The 27125-nt window shown below is 41.5% G+C and overlaps 4 protein-coding genes across 5 annotated transcripts in view; 2 read left to right on the plus strand and 2 right to left on the minus strand.

The window, feature by feature from the left end:
- Window positions 1-78: 78 nt before the first annotated feature.
- On the minus strand, window positions 79-5179 carry LOC132258679 (aminopeptidase N-like). Its single transcript, XM_059756090.1, has 5 exons — window positions 5037-5179; window positions 4052-4257; window positions 540-2926; window positions 386-467; window positions 79-311 (listed from the first exon to the last, which is right to left on the minus strand). Exons 2-5 carry the CDS (start codon window positions 4241-4243, stop codon window positions 150-152), a joined length of 2823 nt encoding a protein of 940 aa, XP_059612073.1. The 5' UTR covers window positions 4244-4257; window positions 5037-5179; the 3' UTR covers window positions 79-149.
- A 2347-nt stretch (window positions 5180-7526) lies between these two features.
- Window positions 7527-11062, plus strand: LOC132258017 (CDP-diacylglycerol--glycerol-3-phosphate 3-phosphatidyltransferase, mitochondrial). Its single transcript, XM_059755112.1, has 4 exons — window positions 7527-7811; window positions 7918-8789; window positions 9492-9697; window positions 9758-11062. The coding sequence occupies exons 1-4, from the start codon at window positions 7786-7788 to the stop codon at window positions 10175-10177; spliced, it is 1524 nt and encodes a 507-aa protein (XP_059611095.1). The 5' UTR covers window positions 7527-7785; the 3' UTR covers window positions 10178-11062.
- LOC132258018 (E3 ubiquitin-protein transferase MAEA) lies at window positions 10252-12655 on the minus strand. Its single transcript, XM_059755113.1, has 3 exons — window positions 12356-12655; window positions 11105-12139; window positions 10252-10937 (listed from the first exon to the last, which is right to left on the minus strand). The coding sequence occupies exons 1-3, from the start codon at window positions 12395-12397 to the stop codon at window positions 10839-10841; spliced, it is 1176 nt and encodes a 391-aa protein (XP_059611096.1). The 5' UTR covers window positions 12398-12655; the 3' UTR covers window positions 10252-10838.
- A 218-nt stretch (window positions 12656-12873) lies between these two features.
- Window positions 12874-27125, plus strand: part of LOC132258209 (C-terminal-binding protein) — a 45740-nt gene continuing 31488 nt past the window's right edge. The window contains exon 1 of one of the 2 annotated variants that reach the window (XM_059755410.1): window positions 12874-13407. The gene's annotated coding sequence lies outside the window, so the exon portion shown is untranslated. The remainder of the gene's footprint in view (window positions 13408-27125) is intronic. The other variant, XM_059755409.1, reaches the window with a different exon arrangement.

Consider the following 27125-nt stretch of genomic DNA (forward strand, 5'->3'; position numbering starts at 1 on the left):
TCTTTGAGAAGAATTGCAAATTATAGCGACTGTTTGGTTGAGAAGATCAATATTATTTTCCAAAATAAAAACTAATAATTCTCAAAATTTCCATGTATTTTTTCACTTTCCTCACAAGACTGCCCACAATGTTGGGCCTCTTATTCAATTTACTTGACCTCGAGCTCCGTGAATTCCTTCAGGACACGCGAGATGCTCTTGTAGTTCTTGTGCTGCCACTGAGTGTTGATCTCAACAGTTTCCAGCGCCTGCTTTACGCCCTGCGTCGCCTTGTCCAGCTGCTTTGCGTGCGCCTTCACGAAGCTGCTCAGCTGCAGAAAGTGCAAAAGATCGGGAATTAGAGGCATTTTGTCCCAGTGAAAAGAGGGGAAAAAGAGTAACTCACTTCAGCCAACTCCTTCTCGGTGGTCATTTCCTTCGCCAGCGGTCGGACAAATCGATCCAATCTCGTTGTGTCCGAGCCCAGACTGGAAGAACAACAGAATGAGGAAGGAAAAATGAGCAAAAGTAGGAATTAAATCGTGACAGAAGATACTCACTAGGCGTAGATCTTGTCGAAGTTCTCGTAGAAGTATCCCTTGGCCAGATGGTAGCCGACCTCGGTGTGGGCGATGCTGCTGAAGACGGCGGGCATGTCCTGCTTCCTCACGCCAGTCTCCTCCTGGCACGACCACTCGAGATAGCGCGACAGAATCCACACATCGCGACTGCACGCCAGAGAGCTGAGGATCATGTTCTTCTCCGTGCCCACGTTGCTCTTGAGATATCGCTCCCAGAGGAAGTTCCACTCCTGCTCCGTGCCCATGCGAATGGCATTGCAGTAGACAACTGGACGCATGTCGATGGGGATGTGATTCTTGAAGTCGGGCTCCTCTTCGTGCATCCACTTCTTGAAGAGCATCACAGATTCTTCACGACAATCGGCCACGTCGAAGCGACAAGCCCAGCTGGTGATGAGGATCTTGTGCTTGACCGCGTCCAGACGATCGGACGCCTTCTTGTCACTCATAATGCCACCCATGAGCTTGTACATGGGCGTCAGCACCTTCCGCATGTACATCTTGAAGAAGCCATACTGTGGCGTGCGCTTCAGCATGCGATTCACCGCCGCCAAGTTCTCCAGGGCAGTCTTCCATGGGATATACTCACGCTCCTGCTTCAGATATTCCACAATGCGCAGAGCAATGGAGTACTCCTGATCGCCACTCCAGGCCAGATCCAGGGCGTCATCGATCAACTGAGCACGATTGAGGGTGTGAATGTCTGTGAACTTCTCACTGGTGAGATGATCAATGAGCAGATCCCAGTTCTTCTTGTCGTACTTCACCTTGTACAGCCCGGAGAGCTGAACGTTGAAGATGACCCAGTACTCTGGCGGCGGCATCTCCTTGATCACCTTGGGCAGGGGCTTGTAGTCGTCCTCACACTTGAGCCAGTGTCTCGCTTCTGTGGCATTGAAGTCCATCTCCTTCTTCGTGGTGTAGCTCAGCGGCACCCACCAGCAAGTCTCCAGGAACTCCTTCTCGCGCTTCGCGTCCAGCAAGTAGCGCACCTGCGTGATCTTCGCCACGCCCTTCTCATAGTCCCGATCAACGGTGATGACGGGGAAGCCCGTCTGGAGGGTCCACGAGTCCATGATCTTCTTCACGCTGAACTCCTCTGGCAGGGCCTTGATCTTGTGCGCCTCGTAGGTCAGACTGTCCCAGAGATCGTCCTGCTCTGCGTTGTTGTACTTGTGCTTCTTGAGATAGTGACGCACGCCATTGCGGAAAGCCTCATCGCCCAGGAATTTGTGCATCATGCGCAGAATTGTGGAGCCCTTCTTGTACGAGATGGCATCGAAGATCTGCGATATTTCGCCAGGATGGCCAATGGGCACAGACACGGGGTGACTAGACTTGAGGGCGTCGAAGATGAAGACTGTCTGGATGTTGTCGCGACTCTCCTCCTCGAAGGAGTTCCACTCCGGATGCAGATGGTCCACGCCGAGGCTGGCGATGTACGTGGCGAAGCCCTCGTTCAGCCACAAATCCGTCCACCACTTCATGGTGACGAGATTGCCGAACCACTGATGCGCCAGCTCGTGGGCGATCACGCTGGCCACGCGATGCTGGCTGCTGGCCGACGAGATGTTGGGCTGGAAGAGCAGGGCAGTCTCGCGGTACGTGACCAGGCCGAAGTTCTCCATGGCTCCGGCCCCGAAGTCAGGAATCGCGATCATGTCCACCTTGGGCAGGGGGAATTTGATGTCGAAGTAGTCCTCGTAGAACTTGAGCACCTTCGGACCGACGTACTTGGCATAGTCCACCTGGTCGATGGCGTCGGGACGTGCCCAGATCTTGAACACCACGTCGTCCACCATCTTGACGTAGGACTCCTTGTAGTGGAAGTCGTTGATGCTGTAGGCCACGAGGTACGTGGACATGGGCACGGACTCCTGGAAGTGGTCCCACACCCAGTGACTCTTCCCATCAAATGGCTCCGACCACTTGAGCGGCATGTTGCTCAGCGCCGTGAACTTCTTGTCGTGCGCCAGACTAATTTCGAAGCGTGCCTTCATGTTGGGCTCATCGAAGCATGGGAACGCCTGTCTCGCGTGGGTTGGCTCGAATTGGGTGATGGACAGCCAGCGCTTCTCCTTCGTCTTCTTGTCCAAGTAGCTGCTCTTGTAGTAGCCAACCAAGTCACTGTTCAGCTCCGACTCGTACGGGACGTACAGCTCATACACGCGCCCCTTTTCCAGCGTCACCTCCGGATGGATCACCAGGAAGTCATTCTCCGGAATCAATTCAGCCTTGAGAATCTTGATCTTCGTCTTCTTCGGACTGTTGTCCTCGCACTGCAGCAACTTGATCTCACCGAAGCGAATCTTCAGCTTCTTTGAGTGCAGCTTAATCACCGGCACATCTGGCTTGATCGGCATTATCTATACAATCAGAGAGATTAGCATTTAGGTTCAACGAAGTGATCCAGGGTCACACTTCTAATCGAACATATCAATCCATACTTTTACTCAATTCTCTTATTATTCGCGCCTTACGTCACGATCAGATCGATGTTAAATCAATTTTACATGCTCGATTTCATTCCGAGTAATGAAATGCTAAAACTCTTGTGAACTTTCTGGAGGTTTAGCCAGCCGATAGTGCGACTGCAGAGCGAACAATCAAGTTGAATAACATTTGGCCTAGAAATGTGCTCAATGTTCATTGATATTATCATATGAGTTTTTCGCAATTATTTTTCGTCATGCATGTTTCAAATTACAATTCAAACGATTCACACCAAATAAATCAATCAATATTATTTTTAGAATAAAGTGTGTGAAATACTTCACGACAATTGAGCCAATATTAACGACGCATAACGCATTTTTCAATACACTTATTGACGCATGATAGAGCTTTTAATTTCTAATATCATTCGTTGTTTCTTGTGGGGAAAATGCTCTTGTTTTCAATAAAAAGATCACTGAAAATGTCGATTGGTTGATTTGTCTTCATATTTCACAAAATCCATCTTTACTGGTTCATGATTTGAGCGCCTTATTCCACTTTCTTCTTTTTCCTTTGAACTTATCGACACGGATTCCATGTAATTTCCTCTTTAAAAAACACACTTTTAGAGGAAAAATAGTTAAAATCGACAGTTTAAGGGATAATTGGCCTAGATCAGTCATATTTTTCCTTTAAAATTGTGTTAAAGAGAGGAAATTGCACGCAATCCGTATCGATAAGTGTCGATTAGTGTGATAACTCCCTGATATTTTGAACGTGAATCTGTATGAACTCTGATTTCAACCACACGTTGTATTCTCTGCATATTATTATTCAATCTACAATATATAAAAAGCGGCAAAATATTGGGAAATAAGCATCTATGGACTTGTGTTTGTTTTCTTCTTTCCAAAAGCACATCAAACCAGTTCAGCGTTGCTTACACATCTGAACGACAATTTTCGGGCTGGCGTGGCGCGCTCCTCCCGAGAATGTCAATGCGAATGACCTCAGGATGAGATGTGATGTGGATATAATTGATGGATTTTCCTTACCTTGATCCACACTTTTCCGGTGAAGCGAAATCCTTCGTCGTCGTTCATGTGTGTCACAACCGTGAGCCTGTACTTCTCAGGAACAATGTCACCCGGCAGGCGGTAAGGCATCTCCTCCTTGATGTCAATCTTCATGGCAGTGATGAAGATGACGAGTGACAGGAGCACAAGGAGAGACCTCACGTGAGACATGATTAGCCAGTCAGCTGTGAAATTGGAAAAGCAAGTGATAAGACGCGGAGGAAAATGTGCGCCAAATCCAATCACACGCATTTTCAAAGGGGTTGCCAAGTTCACCAACAGAGAGACACCTTTTGTGTCCTCTCGCCAATTTCACCAATTGCTCCACTCCACACAACTATGACGACTGCAAAAATATCCACCTTGACATGCATTGACTGTCCCACAGCTAACGAAAAAAAAAACACCATCTCATGTTGGAGGACTTTTCCACTGAACTTCGTGCAGCTCTTTGATATCAAACATTGTGAAGAATGCAATGTCTTACTTAACCCACGGAGCATGTTTTCAGGATATTACATGCATTTCTAATAATACTCATCAAATTTCCAGCGAAATTAGAGTGAAAAGGCCTGCATTTCTTTCATAGATAGATTATCTACTCGACACCAGTACATTTGGGTCATGAAAGCATTTACAACTATTGTAAATAATTTCACGATTGCCAAAGATTATTACATAAATGCACATTATATGAGGAATAATAATAAATAACTGGCGCCAAGGAATACACGATTCCAGTTTCATGCCAATCGTCACACGCGACACAAACTTTTGCCGCCAAAAACTGTACTTTTGCGGCGAGTGTAAAATGCTAAACGATGCAAATTGCTCATGATTGATTGATGATTTTGCCTCCATAGTTAATCACACTCTTTGAACTCCCTGTCGATGAACGTGTGCAATGAAGTGTGATGTGGAAAGGTGCAAATTGGCTGAGATTCTCCTGGTCACAATCACTCACATTTCTCCTGCTTCTATTTCACTGGAAACACCCACAAATCCTGGGCAAAACACTTTTCACTCCTGCACTGAAGCCAGAGAGAGAGAGAGAACTCCGCAAAACACCTCGATAGACTCTGGTCGAAGTCTGACCGCCGTGGCGGCTTTTATAGAGTCTCCGATCCCCACTCGAGTGGCCACCTTGCCCGTTAAAACTCGTATATCTGATTCTCATTCTGAGCTCTTTCTCTCCTACTCTCTCCGCCGCCACCGCCGCCGCCCTTTCTCCCGCCGGGTGAGTCGCGTGGCAGCCAGAACTTCTACAAGTCGACGACTCCGCAGCGTCTGTGCGTAGGAGAACCGGGAGCCGCGAGTAGACACTCAGGTTTGATGAACTTCTGCATGTCTTCCACGCAAGACGCATCCACTCTTGGCTCCCCGGGGAGACCACGCATCGCCTGATGCACTGTTGCGCAAGAGTTCTGAGGAACTTTTTAAGGTCAAGGCTGCTTCCAGAGCTCGTGATATACGAATTAATGTGTGCATGAGACACACAGTGAAGTAGAGAGAACTTATTTTCATGATTTTGTGGAATATGATCGCGCGCTCTTATTCATTTCCAGGAATCACGGCGATTTTTCATGACAAGCTTTCTCCCTCTTCTCTTTGCCATAATGCTGACTAAAGAAACTCATCCAGACTTTCGAGGGCAACGCAGTTTACTAAATCTGAGTGTTTATCTCGGTTTTGAAATCGAATAGATGTTCAATATATTAATTTTCATAATCAAAAAGTGATTGCGAAGAGTGGAAAAAATAACACGACACAAGTATTTATTTGTAAAGTGCGTTTTCCAACTCGATTCCTAATTAGATTTGGGCTCTTGTTCATGTTTCATATGCACACAGCAAGAGTTTACTTAATTAGTAATCAATTGCAGTAATAATAGTTTACTGTTTAGTATCAGAAATGCTCCTCGGGAGAAAATTCTTTATGAACACACAATAAATTGAAAAGCAGAAAAGTGAAAGAATTCAGTGAATGATTAGAGCACGCAATTCTCAATGATCTGATGTGTTTTTAATCACACACAGAGAATTAATTTCTTTCCATGAATCACTGTTGTATAAAAATGATAGTAAGTGAATCCAAAAAATGCTGTAGAAATGATGGATTTCTGTAACCTCCACAGAGTTCAATCTACAATTGTGTTCTTAAATGATTTTTGTGGTTACTCAGCAGAAAGAACATAAATAAGGTGGGGAAAGGGAAAGTGTTCAGCAAATTGACAAGCATGTATTCATGTTTATCATTGTTCTGATGACTTAACAACAAAATACTCAAATATTACCCAACAATAAAGGCTGTGCAGCGTGAACAAGTACAGGAACACATGTTGAGAAAGGTAGAAATGCTCTAAAACAACTTGAAATTTTGCTTTACGAACTAGAGAAACTCAATAGAACAACACTGTCGAATTGGGAGTGACTCTTGTGCGTCGACGCAGGTTGAGATTGATCAGAAAATCACTGGTTTAACAAAGTTCTCGTTATGTTAACACACAGTGAAAATCAAGGTGAACAAAATGGTCATTCTAATGCTGAATCTGATGAGCAATTAAGCACTTTTTGCCGTGAATATTTATGCTTTGAACGTACAAATATTTCTTCACTCAAGTGTCTATAATTTCCGTGAATCAGATCAAATTGGAGATTTTTCCACGCGTCTCCCAGCATAATTGTTTAGGCTGCCGAACTCTTGAACTTCACAGCTTCGCTGAAGGTGTTCAGGTGTTGCAATGTCTTCAGCTGAAGCATAGAATTGTTGTTCACTCTCAATGCGACCATTGAGCTGCGAGGAGAGTGATTTATGGAATATTTTCGGGTTGGGCTTTTGGAGAATATATCTGTGAGGAAAATCGCTAACGGTTTCTGTAAGCAAGATCATGTAAAAAATCACACTCTTTTGACTCTCTGCTCACTCTCGAAATACATTAGCCAGTGAGAAATGTGGATTGCGATATGATGAGTCGATGGTGTGCTTTTAATTGGAATAATTATTGGGCGTTTCGGCGAGTTGTGGAGAAGTTTTTCGATTCTATTTCGCAGTAAATGGTACAGGGTTGATGAGTGCAATCGGAATGATGGTGAATTCTACGTAGAGATTCCGAGCATGTGACCTAGAGGAGTGTAAAAAATTACAATTGAATGGATTTTGAGAGTGTTTGAATTAATAAAATGTGTGCGAAGTGGCATCGTATTGACCTTTCCCTAGAAAATTGCACATTTTCCCAATCATTCTATGCCATCAAATGAAATTTTATTGTCTTGAATACAATTCACAGAGTGTCTGACTGGCATGAAATATTGTGCTCAACTTTGGCAGAAAAATGACTAATTATTCCAATTTAGAGGTGTGTGATAACTTGTGAACACGGATGATTGGTGATGAAGTGCAATTAAAAATGTTCATTTGGGGTAACAAACGATCGCATGCAAGCGGAAAATCCGTTACACATGTCGATAAGAGATTTCGATAAATCAAAAAACTTCCCGCCAACACGGATATAACCCCACTTTTCCCGCTCGTGCTGTCACCATGCAGAGTATTTTCATATGTAATTAGCGTGCGTTGGACCTGCGAGGCCTTTCTAAAAACCGCATTTTTGCATCAAATAGCGTCACGATGACGATAAATTCGACATGATTCGCACAGTAGCCGTGTCATTGGTCACAGTGGTATTTGAGTATAGCTAAATTCTCGAGGTAATAATGAGTATAATGGATTTTCTCTTGAGGTACTTTTCTCCCTGTACTTTTTTGCATGCAATTTTCCTAACACATCAATCTATTGCACAATGATTTCCCGGCCACTCAACCACTGATGTGTGTCTCCCCTTGCAGCTGGCCGCTCTTGATACTGCAGCTTCTGAAGATGATTCGTCGCCTATTTGCGACATTCATTGAACAGCCCGTGCAGGGTCAGGCGGCGGAAGTTCTGCCCTCGCCAGCACCGCTGCCCGGGCGACAGTTCTCCAATCCGCGTCTGCAGAGCCTCTCCTGGCTCCACGCCGCCGCCCCGTGCTTCCCTGTCCGCGGCGACTGCATCACGGTGATCCACGACCCGAGAGTATTCTACGAGACCGTCCTGTCCAAGTGCGCCTCCGCCAAGCGACGCATCATCCTCGCGAGTCTGTACTTGGGCATCGGGCAGCTGGAAACGAAGCTGATCTCTGTGCTGCGCGAGAATCTGCGTGAGAACAAAAAGCTGGAGGTGGACTTTCTTCTGGACTTCACGCGTGGCACGCGCGGAAAAGTGAGCTCGAGAACCACGATAATGCCACTGATTGAGGAGAGTGACAATGTGAGCTTGTCCCTCTATCACACTCCCGCTCTGCGTGGCATCACCAAGAAGCTCGCCCCGCCGCGGTGGAATGAACTCCTTGGGCTGCAGCACATGAAGGTGTACTTGTTCGATAACTCCGTCATCATCAGCGGAGCGAATCTGTCCACTGACTACTTCACGAATCGCCAGGATCGCTACATCATGATCGAGAACAAGTCTCTGGCGGACTTCTATGCGGGACTTGTGGGCAAGGTGCAGGAGTTCAGTGTGCAGGTGTCGAAGGACGCACAATTGCAGCTGAATCCATCCTGGATTCACTGGCCATACGAGGGCAGCCAGAATGACTTCGTGCAGGAGGCGCGCAATAGGATCTTCTCATACTTCAGCGAGGTTGTCGAACGACAAAAGAATTCTGTTGACTCGGAGTCAGGTAATGGCATACATTTTATCGCTAACAGAGTATCGCAGGGTCAAGTTGGGCAGACATTCAACCCTGATAGCTCGAGAGACGGAGCGTCGCAGTTCGCTAAAACAGTGCCAAAATGCATTTCCACTGTATTGATTTTCTTAAGGGATGACTCACACTGCTCACAAGGCTCACAATATATATGTGAATGAATAGTGAAAAAAATAGTCATAATACATGAGCGACATGAGCATTAATAATACATTTACAACGAATGCAGGCGATAAAATGAACACGCGAAAGAAGTTGCTAAACTCTGCAATAATTGCATAATTCTTCGATCTTCGCTGCAAACAACAAGCAAAATGCACTGCTTCACTCTGTTTCGGCAATGGAGAAAAGTGAAAATGAATTAATGATTGAATTTTGTGTATTTATAGATTTCTTTTTTGTATGAAAAATTCTCACTCATTTAAAATGCGATTAAGATCTCTATATTGCTTTCCAAAATCATGTCACACTTTTGAAGATTGAGGCAATGAAATTGAGCTTGTTGCTTTTAATGTTTCACAAATAAGTACATTCTTGATCAAAGTTGTTCTCTATTTGTGGTTAATTTTGAAGAAAAATATATGTTTCCATCGTGCTCTTAACTTTCAAACAGGTTCATTGAGACCATATTCAGAGTTCTTGTCTTGATTTGTGACTCTTGTTCTCCCTCTCCAGATGCAGACACGTGGATCTTCCCTGTGATTGAGATGGGTCAGCTTGGGATTCATCACGATAGCGTAGTGACGAAGGCTATATTCCAAAATTCTCAGTGCGGATCTCGCATCCGGATGGCCACTGGATACTTCAATCTCACCCAAGAGTACATGAACAGCATCACGGATTGCCAGGCTGAGTGTGCAATCCTGATGGCTCATCCAAATGTGAGTCCATTCGATAAAAAGTGGCGATTTTCGGGGGACTTAAGCGAGTGCTTCTTGCAGGCAAACGGTTTTAAGGGCGCCAAAGGACCCGCCGGAGGAATCCCAGACGCTTACACGCTCATCGCGAGGCAATTCCACGAGAAACTGACGCGAGCGCAGCAAGACCACCGCGTGAGTCTCTTCGAGTATCAACTGCCCGGATGGACGTATCACGCCAAGGGACTGTGGTACTACTTGCCCGACTCCAGCCTGCCCGCGATGACACTCATTGGCTCCTCCAACTTCGGCGAGCGCTCCGTGAATCGTGACCTGGAGACGCAAGTGTGCATCGTGACGGAAAACGTGGAGCTGCAGAAGCGCCTCGAGGACGAGTGCAATAATCTCTATCGCCTGGGCACGGCGGCTGAGTCAGAGATCACACGGCGGAATATCCCGAGGTGGGTGAGAGCCGTTGTGTCCGTGTTCAAGAACTTCTTCTAATTCAACCCGTGGCCGGTGTTTTCCATGCCAATATAGTCAATAAATTTACGGCAGTAGAAAGAAATAAAATGGAGTTATTTCACAATATCTCATATGTTTATTCATAAGAGATGAGATTTCATTATACAAAAAGATGGGGAGGGTACTTAAATGTATTCTTAAAATGCTCACAGTGTGGACACAAGTGTGAGAAAGAAATAAATTATGGTCACGTCAAAGAGGTAAATCCAGTAAATTTCACTTTGCCTTTTTTTCTTCTTTAAATCTACCCATAAATTTGTCTTTTTTTGTCATTTCAATCATTTCAACTCACGTTTTTTTCTCTTTTTTACCTTTCTAACAATAATTTCTAAATTTTTTACGATATCGAATTTAATAACAAGTTATAATTTTGACAGGAGAAATAAAATTCTAACTCTTATAGAAACTTATAGAAAAAAATCATACATTGTAAATCCAAAAAAAAATTGCTTCTTATACGATTTGAATAGATTTTTGCTCCTTATCTTATTACTCGAGAAATATGAGGGAGGAAAAAGCCTTAAGTGTTTTATTACCAATAAATGATATTATTCCGAGGAGATCTCACTCTCTCTCTCTAAACTCTTGGACACCGCGCAACGTCACACAGTCACAGGAGATTTGATCGGGAAAAGAAAACCTACATGACGAAGACCTTCTCGATTTTTGGCTGACAAAATGTCTGATTTGTGATGGGACACACAATTATGCCATTCTCTTTTGTGATGTGTGGCAAAGCCTGCAAGAAGGAGAAGAAGACTCAGATGAAGTATTGGCTAAAGAGTTGTGTAAATAAGAGAAATTAAGGAACAGAAGATGAGTTAAAACGCTCTTTGTTTGAGCAAGAATAAAGTGTGTTGAAAAGTTGATATTTTTATCGATCTCTTAGGGGCTATTTTTGCTCACCTGCTGTCCGAAAATCTGTCCATTGGGCAGCATCATGGGCAAGTTGTGCTCATTGAGTGGCTTTCCCGTCACACGGCAAATGAGGCGGCTTTGGGCACAGTGAGAATATGGCAAATTCTCTGCGATCTCGTTGAAGTTCTCCTGGCACACGGGACAGCTGATGTTCTTTGAGCCAATGGAGTAACACTGCGGCGTCTTGAGCGCGGACAGGCCCGCCTGGACGGCCACACTGAGCACTGACTGCGTGGCCAGCTGGAAGAGGCGATAGTTCTCCATGCGGAAATTGAGCACGAGGTCGTTCCATCGCTGCGGGTCGAAGAGCGATTTGTAGGGTTCGATTTCGGTGGTGACGGGAAAGGCCAGGAGGCCCATGCACTGTCGGATCTCCCTCAGCTGCTCCATGCCAAAGTCCGGAAAGTACTTCCGCGCGTGCTTCACGGCGTCCAACCGCCTGTCCTGGCGCACCAGCTCCACGAACTCCTGCAGGCGCAGCTGGAACTCAATGTTGGAGCTGATCTTGCGCAACTTGGACTTGTTGTCATTGCACCACACCATGCACTTGGTGGTCTTGTGATTTGCCAAGTCCTGCTCCACTTCGCGCGACGTCTGGAAGATGTCGAGATTGGTGAGGTCGCGGATTCCACTGCGAATGGCCAGTCGCTCGGCGGACTCGTAGTAGCCAAGGCGAAGGAAGTGCTCCACAATCATGCGATCCAGGCGCGTCTTCTTCCACTGATTCGTGGCCGCCATCTGGACCTCCACGTCGGGATTCGCCACGACATTCTGCTTGAGGTGCTCCAGGCGACGCTTGCACACATAGCCCGCGGCGATCTCCTCCGAAATGCTCTCCTCAGCCTTCCGCTTCAGCACTTGCAGGCGCTCCACCACACCACCGAGCAGGCGGGATATCTCCCCAGCGGATCCACTCGCCAGGCCCTTCTCCAACTCCGAAGCCACGTTCTGTATCTGGCTCAGCTCTTTGTCCAGTGTCTTCTGGGCAATTCGGAACTTCTTGTTGAGTATCTCGTACGGAACCTGAGGGCGGGGCGGACGGGTGAGACGACATTATTGTGAGAGAGAAAGGAAAACTCCACAATTCAGATGTAAAAATAGAAATTCCACTGCACAATCATAGCCAGAAAATCGGTGGAGCGATTGTTTTTTTGACGAAATGGCAGCAAGTGACCTCGCTCGGGAAAAGTGCCCTCAAATCCACCAAAAGCGGATTTGTAGCTGGATATTCACACTCACCTTAAGTGTTGGATGCTCCATGGCTTTCACCTCGGACATCATGGGTCGATTCAAGAGGAGTACAGTGAGAAAATCTCAATCAATTGGCGAGTCTCCTTTATCTTCTTGCACAGAAAAATTCTTGCGACGCAAAACACTGCCCCTGACAGCTGATTTCGATGAGCACTACAATTTTCGGAGTGCAATCGATGAGTTTCGACGACGACGGAGCAAAATCCGCGAAAGAGAGCTGCAATACGGCCAGCATTCGCTGCACAATTTGAATTTCCTATTATTTTGAGCAATCGCTCGCGCCCGCAGTGTGGATTTCGCTGGAAGCTGGGAAAAATTGGCCGTTTTCCGAAGGCACGGTGTGGGCGTTATTCCGCTTCCTCTCGCATCGGGCAGCCCGCGCGGTGGGCATTTTCGGAGCGCGCGGCTGGCAACCCTAGGCATGGCCGCTCGCGAGTTGTGGGGTTGTCAAATTGTTCGGCGTCATCGTCTTGTCAAGCCACCATTTTGGATTACGCTTCTTCTGGTGCAAGAAAAGCTGCAAATCCACAGGAATTACGGCGATATTGAGTGAAAAAGTGCGTTGTATTTGTTTGTGAATCGATTCTGTTGCCTCCTGAGTAGTGATTTGTGGTGGAATTGTGGTTGAAGCGGCTGAAAGTTGTGTGGTGTATTTTGTGCGCCTCCATTTCCCAAGAGGAGCAGCAAAGTCTTCTGGCGTTTCCTCGCCGCATCGGCCGCCCGCTGGATCACCGTGCAAGCCACCGTTTCGGCGTGAGGACATTTTCGCGGCATCGACAGTAGTGTTGGCGGTCCAGTGCTGAACGCCGGACCATCCCTTGGGAGAGCACCACCGCTGGCCAGGACTGGAGCGCGTCTCTGCGTGAGTGTGTGTGTGAGTGAGTGTGGAGTATCGGGTGGCGGAGGAGAGGAGAACAGAGGAGACGCGCCATTCCGCACTTGGCAGAGACACACGCGTGGAGCCATATTTTCCCTCAGCCGCACTTCATTGATCGGCCAGTTTGACGAATTAGCGGCAATTGCAATTATTTTTCGTGAAGGTAAGTGAACCGCACACCATGCTCATATTTTCCCATCGCAACTCCGCGCATAGCCATCAATTTAGCGAGACTTCTTACCTTTCCTTCGCGCCGCGAAAGCTGGCGGAGAGAGAGGCGGCGAAAGAGTCCAGCGAGCACAGTGTTGCGTCTCTCTCGCTCGCACTCGCCTTGGCCTGCCTGCCCCCCACCCTCCCCCCTCGATGTGACCAAAGAAGTGATTCAAGTGAGCATCGTGGCGTAATTTCTCTTGCCAGCACACGATGTTGAGCCGCGCGGAGAGAAAAATCGTCTCCTCCTATCCCTCCTGTCTCTTTAATATATTCATCATCAACTCCCGGAAAGCCATTGTTGCATGCTGCTCGAGACGCGCGGTGGCAGGAAGCGGGGCCGTGGAAAGACACGAGCGAGCAAGAATGCCCGAGTGAGAGGGAGAGGACGAGAAAGAGTGTGAAAATGTGGTTGTGAGTCACGAATGAAAGGCAAGGAGAATTGGATGAGGAGGGTTAGGAGAAAGAGCGAAATATGCCGGTCGAATGAATTGAATGCCGCGCACTTTTCGTGTCTCTCTCTCTCAGTTTCTACATTTTTCCTCTCCTCTCTGCGCGCCTTGTTTCTTTATTTGTTGTGTTCCGAAGGGGATGACTTTTCAGTCTCGGGTGTCGTCTATTTCAGCCGGGGCACTCCTTCAATTACACATGCATCTGTGCGGGTCGCGGGGTGAGGGCGCCGCCGCCGCCGTCCTAGATTTTTTGGGCCGGCTCGAGGAGAGCCGAGAATGGCGGTTTGGGAGAAGTAACCTTGAATTATTGATAAGGTTGTGATGGTTACACTCCCGGTAAACAGGGTGCAGGTAGCAAAATACAAGGATTAGAGGTCACGGAGGTCATTCTGCCTATTTCTGCCTTCATTCATGACCACTTCCCATGCTCTATTACATTTTTTCCGACACCCGTGAGTGAGCTTTTTGGGTCTCTCTCACTATCGAAATCTCGCAAAAGTTGCCTCTCAAACTTGACAAACCAAACCGTTAATTGACTAAAAACATCTTAAGGAGTTTCGTAACACCATCGGACAAGCACAACAATGAGTGAGTGACGATAAGTAGGGAATGGAGCATTGGGAGGCAGACAAAAAAATTAATACAATGAATGTGGTGTGGAAGTTTAGAGAGCGAGAGATAGACATGAAAATTGTCTTGAAATTTGCTGTGCAGAGTGTTTTTAGTGTTTAAGTCCGAGTCTTAGAGACAATGTATAAATTCACAGTGCGATCACGCAAGGTGGGCGCGCGCTGTGTTTGTTGTGATTTGGGCCTGGGAAATGAGAGAGACAAATGGGGAAGAAGAAGAAGAAGCGACAGAGAGGCGATTGATATTGGCGCGCACGAGGAGGAAAAAGGTCGGTGGGAAATTGTCGCAATGTTGCGCCGCGGCACATTACTCGATGACACTTGTAATTTCCAAGAGAGAGTGTGTTGTGATCGAAGCTAAAAAGCGTCCGCGCGCGCCTATCGCGGCTGCTTGCATGATTTTCATCCGCCACTCTGCACTTTGTTCTCACATTGGGTTCTGTGGACGAATTAGTGCTAATCGCAAATTCACTTGTTCACAGCTACAACATTACTCTTATCGCACATTATCATTATCGTACCATATAAAGTATTATGTACATTTTCACATGTGTACACTTTTGACGACCAAGGATAGATGAGAAACTGTATGGATGGATGGATGAGAAAGGTGGCGGCATGGGCGGTGTGCGCGCGATGGGGAGTATAGAAATTTTATATCTCTATCACGCCAATGTCACTATCTCTGTTGTTCTCCTCTCTAACTTGAAGAATGTTGATGTTCGTAAGAAATTTCCGTATCATTTTGTGTTTAACTTCTCAATATAGCCGTTTTTTTTGCTCATTTTATTTGTTTTCCGTGATAAGGCGCCTTGTGTGTGATATCATGAGTTTAAAATTGTAACATAATTTTTCCACTCTATCGACAGAGTTTATCATTTTCAATAAATCATATGGGTTGATATTTTTAGCTTATATGTAATTTCATCTATTGAGTCTCCTCGGCAAAATGTATCAACTGTAAAAGTGCTGATCTGACGTATGAAGAAAGTGTTGAGTAATGGAAATTGGACTTTCTTTTCACTCCGTTTAGTGTTGCAAATTCAACAGTATATTTCTTATTCAACTTGGGAAACTGAAATTTTTGCTGACCCAATTTCGATGTGTGTGGTTTTCACCATATATATATTGTGTGGAAGTTGGCTGTGTTATCTACACAGAGAGAGAGAGAGAGAGAGTGGTGGAAGGAATTTGTAACTCAATCGAATTTACCAATTTTTTCCCCTTATCACAGTTTCTTGGAATAAATTTTCTGCAGATGGTCGTCAATTGAGGACTCCATTGGGAGTGTGTAATGTTGAAGTCTTTATATGAATTTTGAGAGATTTTCTTCACTTTGTCCCATTGTGTGTGTGTGTCTCATTGTGATAGCGATCAATACAATGTGTATAAGTGTTCAATATGCTCAATTGAAAATCGATGTGCAAGCAAAGCAATGACGAGTTTTCTTTCCCTCACAATCTTCACTTCCTGCAATGAGATGTGTTATCACATGAGTTTTGAGAAAGAGAGTGAAAGAGAGTCAAAAAATGTAGAATTTCCTTTGAGATTAGTTGAAATTCGGAATGTGTTGAATTGTAAAATATTTTCCAGACCCTTTTTTCCGTCAACAGCTTGAGTTGCTGCTCATTGAATTGAAGTCCCATGCTTTGGAGATATTTATTGGTCGCTTGGGGTTTTCCTGAAACTCTCATGTGGTTTAATTGGAATGATATTTATCTGAGAGTTGTGCACAGAGACATTGTAATTGGATGAAATGGGCGATGAAGAAGTAGAGAGACAGAGAGAGTGAGAGAGAGAGAGAGAAAAGGATGTGAAGAGAAAGAGGGATGGAGGAGAAGATTATTTAGAAATACTCTTTACTATATGTGGGCCATGTTAAACATGAAGAAAAGACACAATTGCTGATGTGAAATGAAAGAGGAAGAGCACTATTTCGCCTTTGTCTGTGTCGTGTGTTCTCCATTGTTGTGAGAAACATTTTTCATTTGTCAATTTATATACAATTTGGTCTTATCAGTGGAAATGGGCTTATATTTGATGTGTAGAGAATCCGAGAGAGATTCGTCATGAAGTGTGTATGCAAGTATGTATTTAATGTGCATTTCAATGCTTTTTTCCATCTCAACTGTCTCTTTAGGCGGAAAAATGGTGAAGGAAGAGATAGTGTTAAGATGTTGTGTACATAACCTTTATATATGTTACATACACTGCGTAATCTACAAATCCCATTTCTTCTTCTGCATATTGCCATACTCTTGTGCGGCACTAAAATTTCGATGTCAGAATGTGTGAGACGCAGGAAAAAGTGCTCATGGGCAGAAGCGGAGGAAAAAAAAGAGGCACAAGTGTGACGTGTTTTATTGCTCTGATCGACCATTATCCACTCGCCACACATTGAACAGTGTTTTGAACTCTCTTTCTGACCTTTTCGAAAATCTCTTTATGATCCTTTAACTGCTTCATTATGTCTGTGTTTCCCGAAGCGAGGTAATTTTCACACTTTCCCGCAATCGCTTCATTATTATCAATTGATAACGGTGTATATTTGTTGCTCTGAATTGAATAATAATAATAATAATAAGAAATTATTGCTGAATTTGTCAAGATCTTGAGTCTCGCCGCTTCCCACGTGTTCTTGTTCATTTACAAACGCTCTGACACACGATGAAGTGCCACAGATTTCTGCCCCAGTTTGTTTTTGTCATCAATATGATAAGCATATTTTATTATTTTCACAAAGTCAGCGGGAAATTTATGCTTGTGCAATCACTGCTTGAGCATATGATTCTCTCTGTATTATTTCAATAAATTCCCTCCAACATCGTTTTTTTTTTTTTGTTGTTGCTATAATAGTTAATTTGTGTGTGAGAGAAAAAGATTGAATGGCATTTATTGAAATTTGTAGATTGTGTGCTTTTGCTGTGTGTAAGATTGATGAAAGAAAAAAAATAAGAAAATTACATGCAAAAAATTTTGAAGAGACGCAAAGCGAGTTTCTTGTCGGTTTTTTTTTTTGTTCTTCTGTTCAGTGCTTCTCCTCTCGGTCTCATTTTCTTTTCTCTTCTGGCTTATTGATATTTTATTTAGAGACAAAAAAGGAGACAGAAAAATAATGTAAAATAACACATACACAATAAACAATCTAGGGAAAAAGAAAGAGAGAGAGGGAGAGATCATACAACAAAGAGAAGAATACTATTGAGCATTCGTCAGTTGGATAAAGTGGGTAGATGATGACAAAAGGGGGAATGGGAAGGGAGGAGGATGCGAAGGAGGATGAGGAGAAGTCGATGGCTCGTTGGTGGGGTGCAAGGATGTGTGAGAAGGGGGGGAAAAAGGAAAAGAAAATGATTGTTGAGAGATGAAGAGAAAAAAACTCGTTTTTCTCTATAGTCTTCTTCCCTCGTCGCTCGCTTATACAGAAAAAAAGAGAGGGAAAGAAGGAAGAAAAAAAACTGACGATATTCCTTCACTCTAAATATCTACCTATGCTATACGGTATGTAGATATTTATGTGTTCATTTCATTTCATTACTCTCCCGTGTGGCTGTTTCTCTCGAGTGTTGCCGTTTGTATTGTTGCTGTGTGTTGTTGCTGCCGCTAAGGTTGCGGATTAGCGCGACTGCGCAATGCTTATTCTGTGGAGCAGCAGCACAGCAACAATTCGGAGAGCGAAGGAGACAACGTATAAAATAAAATATTATAAGAGAGTGGAAATATCTACATGTATACATTCGCGGCCATATAGATGAATAGAGGAGAAGAGAGAGAGATAAAGCGACCAATATGCTATATGAATGCAATGTAGTCAAGTATTTGCAATGTTAACCTGAAGTGTGTAGATCTCAAATGCTCCATGGAAGTATATTTATGCAGTGCACTCCACATATATATATATATACATACATATGAGGTGAGATAGATGGGGAGATATATGTTATGTAGATATTTCAATATGTATAAAAGTCGGTGGATGTGGGATTTTTTCTTCATCTTCTTTTCACTCTGCTTCTTCGCTTCTCCGCATTCTTTTGCACAACATTCAAAATGCAATGGACAATGTGTGGACATGGCGATACAGTCGTCGATCAGACACTGCCTCGAGTCTTCTTTTTTGGCTCCTGTGTCCACATATTAGCTCTATATATATATATATATAGCCACAATTTTTACATATCGATTGCTCTGCTCTCTCGCATATAATTCATCGTTTTGTTGTGTCTCTCTGGATGTCTCGAAATGCTGTCGAAATGTAAATTCCACCAGTCTAAATATTCACCACAAGCATAATCGATGATTTTTATTGATGAGAGTCTACTTGAGGCGCCTTTGAGGGATATTTGCATTAATTGACGTGAATTTACATAGTTATATGGGTGAGGCGGACAAAAGTCGATGTTCAGATTTGGATATATTATCACACATTTGATATTAGAATTGGATCATATTATAAACGTGGCCACTTTGCCGAGAGAGAGATAATCTATGAATGCCGGTTTCAGAAACCATTGACATTGCTGTGAAAGGTGATAATCTGTTATTATGGCGTATGGTAATTTGATTTGATGTGGAGTTCACTTTGTTAACAACACTGCTGAGAGAGAGATACTTAAGCTCAAGAGCAGAGACTGATATAATTCTACACAATGAAAAAAAAAAGTGTGTGTTTTTCTGTGTAAAATGAATTTTCGATTTTGCATTTGAACAATAGATTTTTTGTTCACCAAAAATACTTTGATGCTTGAATTGGGGAATAAAGCTGTGCAAACAGAAATTTTTAATGTCAGTTGAAGTGGTAGAAATAAAGTAATATTTAGCATGTAATGTAATGATAGAACGTATAGCGTAATCGGATGGTACCTAATTATAATAATATTTATGATTAAGAACCTTGACCAGTATTCATTTTACCTTCGACACTCGCGGCGTGCATTGCCTCTGAAATGAAGAGAAGGAGCGCGCAGATAAAAAGAGTTGAACTCTCTTTTGTTGCGAATTCGCAATCCACCATAATATAGCAACTTACATATATATACAGCACTTGCAAAAGAAGTGGATAGATGTGAGAAGTGGAATAGATGTGAAGCGCTCTGCGGCTTGTATCAACCGCTCATGTTTCTTCGTTCTACCTTTTCAAGCTTTTGAATATCGAATTGTGTTGTTATGTTGTATGAGTTCATGGATTTGTGAGCGCCATTTATAATGTTCCTCACATTTTTTTTTCTCCTCTCCTTCGCACATTACATTTGCAGTGTCTCGGCGTATAATTGCGGCGGTGTACGCAGAGATTGTGGCGATACTGTAGGTGCCGTTGAGAGTGTTTTTTTTACTGGATTTTTCTCCTATTTATTGTATATCTCTGTTGTTTTTTTTCTCTCTCTCTCTCTCTGGAGAGTTTGCTGAGGTAAAGATTGGTGGTGACGAGCAAAGAGATGCGTGCGTGAGAGTGGTGAAATTGTGAGGGAGAGAGACTGAAAGTAGATAAAAATATTTTTTTATTATATTTCAACACACATTGAAATACATATTGGTATAAGAAGCGCGCCATGAAGTGAACAATTTAATGTGAAATGCGATAACTGGATGGAGTCGTGGTCGCGTAATCGCGGGACAGGTTTTCATTTTCAGTTTCACTCGACGACGATGTTTTGTGTACATTATTTAATATGTTAAAATGTACTTTTTATCATACGCAAAGACTGGAGTATGAAATTGAGATAGAAATGAGATCGCGACAGAGAGAGAGAGAGAGGGAGAGGGAGTGAGAGAGTGAGACAGGGCGGTTGGTATAAAAATATTTGATATGTGGCATAAGTATATGCTGTGCAAGGACATATAGAGTGATACGGTTTTCGAATTGAAATCTTGATTCATATATTTATTGATATTGATTTGGTTCCATTGATTGCCTTCGATGGATGACTGGAGGAGAAAAAAAAGCACACATGTTCATGCTTATGATCGGTTGCGGATGTGTGAATGTATGTATGTTGTCAGGGATGTTTGCAAATTGGATGTTGGTCTATTTCCATACCCAAAATGTATACTATAAATTTTCTATATATTGAATATAACACTTGAGAAAAATAGGAATATTATTCTCTTCTTAAATCTATTGAATTTGTATCAATGTATGAGTGGAAATTGTGTGTCGGCAATTCTTCTTGCGCTGCAATCTTCTCGTTTCTTATTCATCTTCCTTGCTGATTATGCAAAATGTCAGTATTATCAATCTGTGCTTCAAACCTAACTATATGCAATGTACTATATATGACATAAAATCGCAACAATGTATCACGATTACTGTATAAACTGCGATCGCACATATGTCATCTCTTTCGTGCTCTTCAGATCTGCATTCACTGAATAATTACAATTTAAATGTTGTATTGCATTGGCATTGATGATTTTGTGATTTCGCAATGAAGTGAAGAAATATGCATTACATCGGTTTTAGTCACACTTTGACGAAGAAATGATGAAGTATTTGAGAATTGAACTTCACTGAGAACGCTGATTTGGAGAGAAGTACAGTCTTTCTCCATGATTGACTTTTCTCTCTCTTCCCTTTTGAGAGGCAATCCGTGTGTTTTGTGGTGTGCTTGGTGGGAAGTGAGCAAAAATGTAATGAGTTTGGAAGTTAATACAATTTCTTATTCGAATTCGATGTATCACGTAATGAACCATGTACAAAATAGCCTCAACTAACACTTATTTATGACTCTCTCCTTACCTCTGTACACACCTAAAAATATACATGCACGTAAACACGATTTTGAGAATAACATTTGAATTGTGCGTGAAGATACAGGAGAAGTTGTTTACCATAGGAATATTTTGCGCTGTTTTCCTCAGTTGATGAATAAATAATTTGCCAAAACTTTTGGTACTTGTGCGTCGATGAAGGCAATCTGACTGGGGTGGAGGAGTGTGAGGGGAGGAGAGGGATATTGCGAGTGAACATACACCATACATATATTTTTTTTGTCGATCGGTGACTCTTATACACACTTTTTTTTTGTGTGGACGACATGTGATGACGCTTCAACTGAAAGCGGCAGAAATTTTGCAATACAGAAACCAAATCGCGCACTCAAAGTAAATAAAGTCCAATCATGTTTTATAAGTGATTGTTTTGCGACGTGATACTTATGTTTTTAGTATTTATTTATCTTCATGACGAATTCAATTAAGTGAAATATTCAGAAATTGTGCCTTCAATGTATGATTTTTTTGAGCAATAATGGAAAATTGAGTAAGACAAATTTTATAGTAATTTATTGATGAATTAAAAGGTTTAAAGGAATTCCGTAATGCTTTAGGTGGTGTAAAATCGAGTGATTTGTGGATTAATAACATTGGGTGGTTCCATAAATGCCTCCATGTTGTGATTATGCGTTGTGAAATTATGCTTGAAGGTATGAAATTTCATTTAAAATTTCTATGATGTGAAAATGAGTGTGTGTGTGTGACGGGAGATTGTGTACTTCACATCTATCTTATTAGGTGCGTGTTATTCAATTATTGGGACTTTTCCACTTTTCTCGGCCCTTTTTTCCCAATCCGTGCCTTCCAACGTATTGTGCCCGATCTTCCCTGTCCGAGACTTTATGCCTTCACCTTGCGCCGTGTCTGTCTTGCACCGATGATTGCATTAAAATTACTTCTTTTCTCTCTCTGTTGTAATTCCTTTTCTCACTGTCTCTCTTTTCATTTGCTTAATTTTCACCATGTTTCAAGTGTTGGCTGTGTTTGTGCATATTAATGCAAAATGTCTTTCATGTAAAACTTTTTTTTTTCTTCTTCAAGTATTTATTTGTGATTATGGTCGAGGGGTTTGTATGCAAATAGTAATGCAGTTTATCTTCAATTGACCTCAGACTTGCAATTATACAACAAAGTATGTCGTTTTTTTTTCACTGAATGTTCACTGGACAAAATGGGTTTCTTTTTGTGTCAATGAGTTGGAAAAGGAGGGAAAAAAGGCGTGTGAAAACAATGTAAGATGGAAGCAAAGACACACAAGATATGCAATTCTTTTTACCTTAATGTGATAAAATACGATTAATTTGGGTGTAATTTCATGTCATGGAGAAATCAGAGTAAGATTTCCTATTTTTTTTCTGCATGTTTGGTTAAAGAAAACGAGCAACACAAAAGTGGGTGTAATCACAAACACACAAAACAAAAAATCAATCGGTAAACTCTTTTGCATTCTAATTTTAGAGTTTATATTGCAATTGAGTGAAAACTTGGAGGAACGAGAAGTGTAAGAGAGAGAGAGAGAGAGAGAGAGAGAGAGAGAGAGAAATGGGTAGAGATAATAGATGTAATCACATGCGTGTCTGTTTCACTCTAAATTAAAAATAGATAAGTGAAAAGAAGTGTTTAATACACGATTTAATAGATATGAGGAATATATTTCTCAACGCGATATCTACACAAATACACACAGAAGAATATGAAGAAACGTTAGAGCAAAACCTTTTGATCGACACGAAAATTGCTTGTGGAGGGATTCAATGAGTGAGTGAGTGGAAAAAATGCGATAAAATAAACAGATTCTAATTCTATTGGGTCGTTTACACACTCGAAACATGGATTAATACTGGTGTTAATTATAAAAATACATATTTATAAATGTGGTGGAGATGCGAGATTCTCCACCGTTGGCGATTTTTACAGCATCCGAAAGCTTGAATGTGTTTCAAGTAATCTCCTCAGAAAAGATTTCATCTTCATCATCATCGCTTTGTTATTCAGCTTTTTTTTCTACTTCTTCGTCATCTTCATCGCTTCATGGCTGTGATGTGCGACTATCAGCGCTCTTAGTTTATTTATTTTTGGATAACGACTTGTAAAAAGTGTCTTAATACATTGTGGTTGTTCATTCGTTCGTTTTTTTCTTCACAAGAAAGAGAGAGAGAAGCTAAGGTCGAATTTGGATTTTTGTGTAAATAGTAAGGATTTTCTTCTATCATAAGAGCGTGTGTGGCAATTTTTTTCGTTCATATTTTGCCACATAATTATGTATTTTAGTGAATTTACTATGATTTGGGACCTTTTCTTCACACACTTGTTGGGCTTTTTGGATTGTGTTTCAAAAGTGAATCATGAATACGAATATAAAATATGATTACTGTTTATGGGCATGCAAAATTGTTTTGTGATTTGTGTGTTTGGCTATGAAGCCAGAGAAAGGGAGAAAGAGAGAGAGAGGGTAAGAAAGATGGAAGGCAGAGAGAATGATAAAAGTAAAACAGTAAAATTAAGTGGTATAAAAAGTGGAGGAAATTGACTGGGAATCATAAAATAAAAATACCATCATTCTGTAACTAACTTAACATAATGGTGAAGTTGAATAGAGAGAGAGAGAATGGAATGACGAGAAGGAAAAGTGCATGGCATGCAACATTCTATTTGCCTCCTCAACAAATCGTATTATGGTGTGTTGTTAGACATATAACTGAAAATCTGCTGTGTGTATTCCAGTGGAGAGTTTTCACTGTCAGCAATTCGCAAAAAGTCAGCTATCATTTCCAGCATTGTCAGCAAATCGTTTAAATGGGTCTAATAAAATACCATACATTTACACTTTAGCCGCTTTACCATATTCATTTTCCCACACACACGCACACTTTGGCTGTTTTTTTCCGTCTGCTGTCGTTTTGGGCGATGAGGAAGGGAATGAAGAAATCTTCAACTTTCGCATTACATTCATATTAATGGTACTTCTTGACCGTGTAGATTTTGTTGACTGAAAGTTATTTAGTTGAAAATCAGAATATTCATTTGACTGCAGCATATCAAAATGTGTTGTATTTTTATAAACATGTTTAATGCCACAAAATAATCTCTAAATTCGTCTTTCACTCATTTTCTTTAAGTAAATGTAATAGAATAGTCATTGTGAATATTTATGATAGGTCAAGCGCATGAATAGTGCTTTAAAATTGACCTATTTAAGAACAATTTATCTTATTAAACCCGAGAGATTGTAAAGAAATGTTTGAAAATTCAACAAATAATTGCACTGATTTTGGTTGTATGTAAACCAAAATTGACTACAATAGCGTATATAGACATGTTCTATTGGTTGATTTCACCAATCAGTGGTTTAGCGTGTCCGAAATGTCGTTTCAATCGCCAGTTAATCGCTACGTTCGCGCTCAACACGAGCATACTCACTGAATACGGAATTTTCTCACATTAGAGCATACGACGAGAGAGAGAGAGAGTAGTTACAGAAAAAAGCCAAGCACAATAAAAAAAACTGTGTGCACGCTCGACAACAACAACAACAACAAAATATTACGGCAAAATCGTAAGGAATAAGAGTTTATTTTGCTCTCATTCAATTAATTATTGGGTAATTCATTGTTCTCGTCCAACTCGCGACTGAATAAAAGTGGGCTTGTGTGCTATATTTGGAGTCTGGATCGCTTAGTTAAAAATACAATTGGAAATTATAATTATATTTTTAAACTATGGGCCAATTTTTTTGTCGATTAAATTTTTATGTCAAAAAAATGTCATGCAAAATTGTAGTTTTCATCGTTGAAAATTAATTCTCTGCTTAATGATTTATATGGAAGCCAATGTTGACTGTGTTGATGTATGTATATTGGAAAAAATTAATGAGGAAATATGCAACATATTTTGTAAATATAATATTTGTGGTGTCATGTTGTAAATCAATGTGTGGGAAATGTTGCTCTTTGCGACATAATGTATTGACATTATTGAGTTTAATTTTTCCGTGATACGAAATGGCGCTGAACTGAGGAAGAAAATTCCTATTATTGGCGAATATAGTGTGTTTGTGTGTGTGTGTGAGAGAGAAAGCGAAAGAGCACAAGAAAAAAAACGAAGGAAGCAATGACTGAGAAAAATTCTTAGCATAAATCTATTTTTAGACTGTCTGAAAAAAATTTCTTTTCGCAATAATAAAGAGAAGAAAAATTCTTTGCGATTTATATGAGTGTCTATGATGTTCAAAAGTATAACATTTCTTCATTAGAGTTTGTTATGTGTATTAATAGAAACAAAACGTTTTCATCTATATATTTTATATGCGCAGATTTCAATTCTCAAACATGAGTGTGCAAAAATAAATTGTTGGCTATTTCACCAAGTTTATAAATGCCCGCCGTTGGTGTAACATTGCCGGAGTCTCTGTGTGAAAGCTTCGAAATAATATTACAAAGATGTTGTGTGTGGCCAAAGAGAGTGAAATTTATATTTGGATTAATATTTCAATTGGAATGCTTTTAACCGTTTGCTCTCCAAGAAGTCAGTGAATTTCTCTTCTTCTTCTCTATATATGTTAAATACACTCTGGATTGTTTGTAATTGATTGATGATTTTTTTCGGGCAAAAATCTTCACATTGTGGAAAGTGTAGCTGCATTTTGCAGTATTTCTTGTCTTTCTCTTTTCTTCAGATCTTAGTGATTATGTTTTAACTTGCTCAAACCACTCATATCGACAATACTTTCTCTTTCAATTGTTGGTTATCTTTGCTTAAACGACGCACACTTTGTCTCTTGAGGAGAGAGACATTAAATAGGGAAAAATTTCCCAAGTAATTTGAGGCTTTCTTGACAAGTTTGCAGAGATTTGAAGAGAAGTGATTATTAAGCAATTAAATACAAATGGCGATAAACAAAATACGCGAGACTGATACAAAATGGTTTACATAATTATTTTTCTCAAGTGTTACTCTTCGTCTGTGATGCGAGACCGTGTGTGAGATTTGTGACTTTATAATACAGTTGTGACAATTTCTGAAATCGAAGTCAGAATGAGACTGTGAAAAAGTATGTAGAAGAAAATGTAAAAACTTGGTTGTATGTTGTAAGACAAGACGAAGTTGGAAATCTCTTTATGCGACCAAAGCAATTATATTTCCAAATCAGCGAACCGAAAAATTGTCAAAAATTTTCCCATTAGAAAAAGAAGTAAATGAAAAAGAGCGAGAGAGAGAGAAGAGAAGAATGACGCTTTGTGATTCCGCTGAATGCTCGATCTGGCGATGAGATATATTTCTCGTGTGCATGCAATGCTAAACGTTTATTAAAAATTTTTATGGTTTGTGTCACTTTCTGCGAAATTGAATCTAGACATTCTTATTGTTATTGTTGTGCAAATTCATCGATTTTGTGTTAAAAGTGTGACCTTGAGAGTATTGTTTAAAGTCTACAAAGTGAATCGATATCGCAGTTTGATGATTAGACGCGATTCCTTCTGTAAACATTGAATATGCTTAAGTTTGGAAAAGGAAGTTGTATCAGTAATTTATATATTTTATCTGTCTACAGATTGATATCTTGGGAGGGAAATGGAATAGAATTGAATGAATATAACTGGTGAAAAATACTGAGAAACACTTGAATTTGCACGTTAACAATTTCTGTGTAAAATGCTTGAATGGAAGTCATCAGCATATTGCTTGTTATTATTAGGTAATTCATCTTGGTTGCAATTGAGTTGAAATTGTAGCTTAAAATAGTTGAAACATGTCAGATTCTTCACTATCGCTATTAACATGTTTTCACACCCAATGAGAGAAGAAGTACATATCTATTT

The sequence above is a fragment of the Phlebotomus argentipes genome, unplaced genomic scaffold (assembly GCF_947086385.1).
Source record: "Phlebotomus argentipes unplaced genomic scaffold, Phlebotomus argentipes genome assembly scaffold_4, whole genome shotgun sequence".
Lineage (NCBI taxonomy): Eukaryota > Metazoa > Arthropoda > Insecta > Diptera > Psychodidae > Phlebotomus > Phlebotomus argentipes.